Raw genomic sequence first — 8034 nt, 5'->3', positions numbered from 1 at the left:
TATGACATAATATATTAAAACTTGATTTACTGCTAATCATTTTGGGCTTTAAGTTGAAATGGGTTTATTCCTACTCAACAAAATAAACTGAAACTAGAACGATTGATACACATTTATTTATCTTAGAGCTGATTTATTAATCTTAATACTCGATGTCCAACAATTTATAATGTACTTTTTCCATGAGGCGGAAATAACAAAAACCGAAACCGGAAGTTGACACCCCAAAACATCATACTTTTTTTTCTGTCCACAGGCCAGACGTGACCAGTTCGCACTGGCCGACAAGTCCAGAACGTCCTCGACCTCCACGGAGAATGACCTCGACCTTGACACCAACTTCATGGAAGTGATAGAATCCAGAGAGCGGGTATGCTTTGACCTTAATAACCTCGAACCCAACGAGTCGTCGTCGAAGGTCGACGACCTACTCAGCCAGAAGCGGATGAATTACCTTAGGGTACTATTTCTCGACCCCCAATCTACACCCCTCGCCTGGCTTGTTCACATTTTTGTTTCGTTTTTTTTTTAGATGTTGCATTTTGTTGCACCGCATTTTTTAAAACCCTCACTGTATGGTTCAACATACCCGTCCAATTTTACTTACTGTTTGTGAATTAAATGGCGCATGCGTACCCTTGTGGTATTTATCTCACCTGTCCGTAATTATGCACGACCCTGCTTAATTAAGCCAATTTATGGATGGTGGTAATATAAAAAACTATATGAGTATATACATATATATATATACATATATGTATATACATATATGTATATATATATATATATATATATATATATATATATATATATATATATATATATATATATATATATATATATACATATACATATATATATATACATATATATATATGAGCCTATAATATATATATATATATACATATACATATACACATACACACACACACACACACACATATATATATATATATATATATATATATATATATATATATATATATATATATATATATATACAAATACAATAATACTTTTTAACAATTGATGTTGTCAGGTTTAAAGTAAGCTTTACATTAAGAAACATGCTTTTATGGAGTAATAGAAGTAAATGAGAGGTTAATAACTAATAAACTGCTAATGAGTGTTGAGTAACATGTTAAATGAACACAATGTTAAATCAAATAATTATCAATATAGTTGGACTTGATAAAATACCACATATAGTATTCATCATCTATGGACGTGCCAAGTGTACAGCTAATCAACATGAAACCGCAAACAGATCCAAATACCCTCACCAAATCCGACACGTTTTCTATATCAATATAGTACAATATAACTAATTAAAGCTAATTAACATATGCATAGTAATTAATCCTTCTCTAATTGAAACCACTACCTTTATTATGCCTCGTGTGTATTGCAATTTATTAATTGACTAAATTAATAGACTTTTGCTTTTCTATTCATAACACAAGCATATCGATTAATCGACTGATTAGTAAACATTTAGTCTTGTCGCTCAAAATCTAACCATCCAACCAATAAATATATTAGTTGTGTATGTTTTATTTTTTGATTATCAAAACTAACTTTATCGAGATTATTATTTGCTGAGCTGCAATTAATTGTATTTGTTTTTTTTAGAATTTCACATAGTTTTTCTAAATGATAGTTTTTATTTGATTTCATTATTACTTTATTCGTTGTGATTGTTGTAAAGAGGGTTTAATTTTTTATTTATTTTTACAAACAATTTTGAATTTATTTTCTGTAACTACAGATTATTTGAAACATTTGTTATCAAATTATTTATTTAGGGGAAATAATTCAAGTAATCAAGTGTTATTTTCATATTGCAGAGTGATAAAATTAAATTTAGACAGACATATTGTTTGTTATTAATTAGCTTAATATTTATTTTAAAACAAGAGAAAATGCTTTTAAAAATTAAATAAATTAGCCTTCACTTGACATACGTATAAATCAGTCAGTATAAAAACATTTGTTTAATTTTGTTCTAATTATGAACATAAACGATTATACTAATTATAAGATTTTAAATTTAGTAAAGTAGAATCACAATTTATTTTTAAATCTAAAATTCTCTGTGACAAACATTAAACCGAAAGGTGAAGTTTATTTTCCCGCCATTTTCAGAGCGCTTCCGATTTGTCAATCGTCAGGCAGAAACCAGACAGCAGACCCCTGCAGCAACTGCAGACCCGCACCCACAGACCCCTGGAGGCGACCCATTCCTTGCAAGGTACGTGTGTGGGCAGATAGCGGTCCGTTTTTACACGGACCAGATTTTGTATGGCCAATGGAGGCTAGTGCAGAGGCGTAGCGGGGGGGGGGGGGGACATATGTCCCCGGGCGCCGACCTTAGGGGTGCGCCAAATTGAAAGTTTGAGAGGGGGTGCAAATGAAAAGTTCGAGGGGGGTGCAAATTTAAAGTTTGAGGGGTAGGGGGGGGGGTGCAAATGAAAAGTTCGAGGGGAGGTTGCAAATCGAAAGTTTGTCCCCGGGCGCCGGGAAGGGTCGCTACGCCTCTGGGCTAGTGGTAATCATATTTTCGTGTCTATTTTAGTGACGTGTTTTACAGAGGTATTTGTATCGTGTATTTTCGTGTCAGTTTATTGTGTTTCGTGTTATGAGTTTAGCTTTTTGTCTTCATGTTTTTTTGTTTCTAAGTGTCTTGTGATTATATTTTTGTCTTGCCGTTTTTACCCTACATTATTGTAGTAGTCTAAGTTTTTTTCCCCTCGTATTATTGTTTGCATTACTTTATGTGTACGACTACTTAAGTTGTACTTAACCTGGTCTATAACGCGTACATAATTGATTAAATTTTGATGGTTTCTTTTATGTGTGTTTTTGTCTTATATAAATGTTTTATCAATTATTTTCTGTTACTATTATTCTAATGTTTCTATTTGTGTATATGTTTAAATTCTTAAAACTAGGGTCATCATTTTTTAACAACGCTCTCTAATACTAAGGTTATGTTTACAATTTAGGACTATGATTTGCACATTTTTATTTATTTGGGTTTAGTCTTAAGTTAGTCGGGCTAATAATAGTCAAAATATTAGAAGTAGATCAAGGATTATTCAATAAGAGTAAAGATTTATCATGGGTTTAGTACTAGGGACATGCTTAGTGTTATGCTTGGGATTATCGATAGATAAAAGTAAGGTAGGCTATATAACAGAGGCGTAGCGACCCTTCCCGGCGCCCGGGGACAAACTTTCGATTTGCACCCCCCCCCCCTCGAACTTTTCATTTGCACCACCCCCCTCAAACTTTCGATTTGCACCCCCCCCCTCGAACTTTTCATTTGTACACCCCCCCTCAAACTTTCAATTTGGCGCCCCCCCTAAGGTCGGCGCCCGGGGACATATGTCCCCCCGCCCCCCCCCCCCCCCCTCGCTACGCCTCTGGTATATAATATAAATATCGTTGACTAAGACAATGCTAAGCGAATATATGGGTATGCCTAGTTAACATGTTAATCAGTATTAACAGGATATACGATACAATTATTGTTGACTGATATGATTATCTGTGACTAATTCAATGCTATACGAATATATGGGTATGTTTAATCAAAATGTAAATCAATATTTAACAAGATAGGCCTACATAATACAAATATCGTTTACTAAGTCAAATATGATACGAATATATGGGTATGCCTAGTCTATCAGTATTTAACCACATTTTAGCGCTGCTTTGAAGTCTTTACTTGATATTGCTTCCTGCATGCTTTTTGTTACTATCCCAACAGCAGGTTATATCAGAGATCTCAAGTTATTGTAAACATGTCATGTTACTGTATAAGTGGGCAGTGGCGTAGGCAGAAGGGGGGGGGGGGGTTAGGGGGGGTCATAACCCCCCCCCCCCCCCCATAGACCCCTCGGTATTTATATATATATATATAAAGTATGAGGGGGTGGTGCAAATCGAAAGATTGGGGGGGGGGAGCACATCGAAAGTTTGTCCCGGGTAAAAATTGGACCCCCCCCCCTGAGACGATCCTGGCTACGCCACTGTAAGTGGGGTGGAATCAGGATATATGCCTGACAGCAGGATTAGACACACTATGTTAAATCTAGGCATTAGATAAAGACCAAAGTAAAGACATATAAGTATAGCCAGATGGCATATGAGTTCAAGACTCCATACGTCACTGCTCGCCACATCCACTATGTCATACAACTGACTTTCCTACCTCCATGAAGTCATAATGTTGACATCACAATGTACTGCCCTAATGAAGTCATAAAGTTGACTTTCTCACCTTCATTAAGTCATAAATTTGACTTTCCCACCTCCTTGAGCTGACCTACCACCTTGCCACCACCATTAAGTCATAAAGCTGACCTAAAACTTCACTAAATTAAGCTACTAAATGAAATCATAAAGCTGACCTACCACCTTCCCACCACCATAAAGTTATAAAGCTGACCTAAAACTTCACTAAATTAAGTCACTATATGAAGTCATAAAGCTGACCTACCACCTCCCCACCACCATGAAGTCATAAAGCTGACCTACCACTTTCCCACCTCCCTAAATGAAGTCATAAAGCTGACCTACCACTGTACCCCCTCCCTAAATGAAGTCATAAAGCTGACCTACCACCTCCCCACCACCATTAAGTCATAAAGCTGACCTACCACCATTAAGTCATAAAGCTGACCTACCACCTCCCCACCACCATTAAGTCATAAAGCTGACCTACCACCATTAAGTCATAAAGCTGACCTACCACTGTACCACCTCCCCACCACCATTAAGTCATAAAGCTGACCTACCACCATTAAGTCATAAAGCTGACCTACCACCATTAAGTCATAAAGCTGACCTACCACCATTAAGTAATAAAGCTGACCTACCACCATTAAGTCATAAAGCTGACCTACCACTATTAAGTCATAAAGCTGACCTACCACCATTAAGTCATAAAGCTGACCTACCACCATTAAGTCATAAAGCTGACCTACCACTGTACCGCCTATATCAGGTCAGCCACCACAAGTCGCAACTGTGGGTTTCTTAGGTCTAAGCCCTGACTGGAGGAGACACCAGCTGAGGAAGATGGGTGACACCATCGACAATGGACGCGCATCTGAGAAAAGTGCGTTTACCATCACCATCTCACAATGTAACACCCAACTGGTTATCCCATTATTTTTTTTAAACGACCAACTAATTTTTTATTTTTTTTAAAAAAGGTTTTTGTCCAATTTTGAAGTTTTTTATACTAAATATAGAATAGTACACATACATACTAATTAAGGGTGATCGACTAATTCAAAAGATTAAACTTAGGTATTTTAGTATTTTTCCGCCCTATTTTGTTTCGTGGACATCAAGTTGTGGGGTATTGTTTTTACATGTTATGACTTTTCCGATTTTTAAAAATATAGCTAAATATATATTTCCTATTTTCTATTGTCATATATGACAATGTATATATCCGAATTTTCTTTTTACTAATATTTAAATCAATCTAACCATATTCTGCACAAAAACTCATACATTTTGCTAAGATGATTTTAATACAGTCAATGATTAATCATAACCCAGATTAGGAGTTTCCTAATGTCTGCACGTATGATAGGGGAAAAAGAAGACCATTTTATATACGTTTTCACGAAAATTAAATCCTCACCTCACCTACTTTATTTAAACATCCTCGGCTGTATTAGGTAGAGGTCATTTTAGCAAATTGTTGTTTTTGTACAGACTAATTATACTAACACACATGCATATTTTGTACTAACAACGATATTAAATTTTGATTAAAGAGACATAATGATGCTCAATATTCTGGGACTTCCATTCAACTGCATTTAATGAACACAAAAACATAAACACAAAAAAATTAATTAGACAATATTACAATATTCATTTTATTTATTGTCATTTTTTTAAAATTATTCTGTGGTTTTCCCCATCAATATCCATTGTATTATTAAAAATATAATTAAGCTCTTATAACTGAAAATACATTTTAAATATATTTAAAGCTAATAGAGTGGAGAAAATATTTCGTAAGTGATGAATAAAGTTTCAGCCTGATTAGTTATTCTTTTGTATGAATAATAGAAGTATAATTCTTTCAGTGCAAGAAAATATATTAAATCTATCTCTTCACGATTCTATTCCATATTTATTAATATAAATTTTAAAATAAAATAAAAATATTTTTATTATTTCAAACGTGTATTCATAATTTCGTAAGTTCAAATATAATATAAATAATTTTTTTTCTGAAAGATTCAATAGGATAGGACTATTTTTTTAAGTTAGTAGATTAAATATATACCCATTTTTTTAATTATGGTTTTTACAAATCTTATATTTATTGCAACGATTTATAAAATAATTATTAAAATTAAAATTTAAAGTAAAGCTACATTTTTTTAGTTTAAATTTTTTACATACATTACCCATCTATATGACTCTTTATTTTTCCCCTATACTCACTTTAATATTAATGCGATGTAATGTATTGATTGATCGACCTTTAACCTTCGCTCACCTTTTCTCTCATGGCATGCAGCGTCTAAGTTTGAGAAAGACCGTTCGCTCTCCCTGCCCCCAGTGTTGGAAGGTAACATTGTGCTCCGACTAGTCAACTGGGCTAATCCTACACCCTTTTTGTTTGCTACTCGCCTCTATTGTTTCAGATCTTTTTATAAACATGGCTCTGTAGCTTTGTTTAGATAAAAAAAATGTATGCATCTTTTGTGTTGAAATAGAAATGTCAATATCTTTCGCTCAGAAAAAAAACTATTTATGCATTTGAAGCTCAGAAAAACAATTATGCATCTTTTTTGCAGAAAATAAATGTACGCATCTCTTGCTTAAAAAAAACAACAACTGTATATTGTGCTGTGTACTAGCTTGATATTCAAGTGAATATATACTACATTTCTCAGATGTTTGTAAGGCCAAGCAAATAATAAAAAAAAACAGAAAAGTAAAAATATCTATTGTTTAGATAATTATTTATTTCATACAATTTATGAATTACTTTTTATTTACTTAAATGAAACAGAAAATTGTAATTATTGTAAAAAGGATGATAAAATGTCTTATATAATGTGTCTAATTCAATTTCATTTTTCAGTTTAATTAGAGTTTTCATTGAAGTTTTTAAACACTAATGTTTGTTATGCTAGCTATTTATTTTGTTATAATTGCATGAAAATCCCATTTCTGTACTAACTGCATCTTGCATGTGTCTGTATTCTGCTACTAGTCATCCAAATACTGGTTCATTAACGTCGGGTGATTGACCTAGTTGTGTTTCGTTTCTTTAGCTAGTGCTAGTTTTTGTGTGATTAGCTTTTGTATTTTTCTGTGTGTGCTACAGACATAAATGCTTGAACATTTATTTTTGTATGCAGGTTTATTACGTGTTAGCGTATTTTATGCATTCACAATATATTATTATGTAGGAAGATGTTTATTGGAAAATATGCAGTTAATTATCAAAGAACGAATTATAAACCTTAAAGTATTTAAAAAGAAAATTAATGTTTTAGTTAAATAAAATGTGGAATCGAAATTACAAGTTATAATATTGATTGCTATATACATTTTAATTAAATTGCTTAATATTTAGTTCCAGCTTTGTCGTAACCCATGATGATATAAGTAATCAACTTGGTTAGGAGTAGATAAAATAAGAAGAGTAAAATATAGAAATAAAATGGAGACTGATATAAGTATTTAATTAAACAGGTACACGCTTTTCTCCGATTTTTTAAAACTGTTACAAATGTAAACAACAAAAGTAAACATTAATAGCACCTTTTGTTAGTTTATCAAATAACATTTTTAAAACACTCCTAAAAACAAAGAGTCCATCTATTTTTAATATTGATTTTTCCGTGAGTACAAGTCTCCTGATGTTGACTCATTTTAAATGTAATTTAACAGCTAATGTGTACACACTGACTGCACTCAGATTGTGTACTTGTAATGACCGTTTATTTATACACAGTGGCTGTACACACATTGATGAGATAC

At 33.2% G+C, this 8034-nt stretch overlaps 1 protein-coding gene across 1 annotated transcript in view; it reads left to right on the top strand.

The window, feature by feature from the left end:
* Nucleotides 1-256: 256 nt before the first annotated feature.
* The window catches only part of LOC131938708 (uncharacterized), a gene marked incomplete at its 5' end in the record, with an annotated part of 37971 nt that continues 30193 nt past the window's right edge, over nucleotides 257-8034 (top strand). The window contains 4 exons of the mRNA XM_059296838.1: nucleotides 257-460; nucleotides 2146-2251; nucleotides 5015-5128; nucleotides 6560-6610. Of these exons, the coding sequence (XP_059152821.1) occupies nucleotides 257-460; nucleotides 2146-2251; nucleotides 5015-5128; nucleotides 6560-6610 (475 nt within the window). The remainder of the gene's footprint in view (nucleotides 461-2145; nucleotides 2252-5014; nucleotides 5129-6559; nucleotides 6611-8034) is intronic.

The sequence above is a fragment of the Physella acuta genome, unplaced genomic scaffold (genome assembly GCF_028476545.2).
Source record: "Physella acuta isolate Inbredline_101_S28 unplaced genomic scaffold, ASM2847654v3 ptg000255l, whole genome shotgun sequence".
NCBI classification, from domain to species: domain Eukaryota; kingdom Metazoa; phylum Mollusca; class Gastropoda; family Physidae; genus Physella; species Physella acuta.
This window is presented reverse-complemented; position numbering and strand designations above follow the sequence as displayed.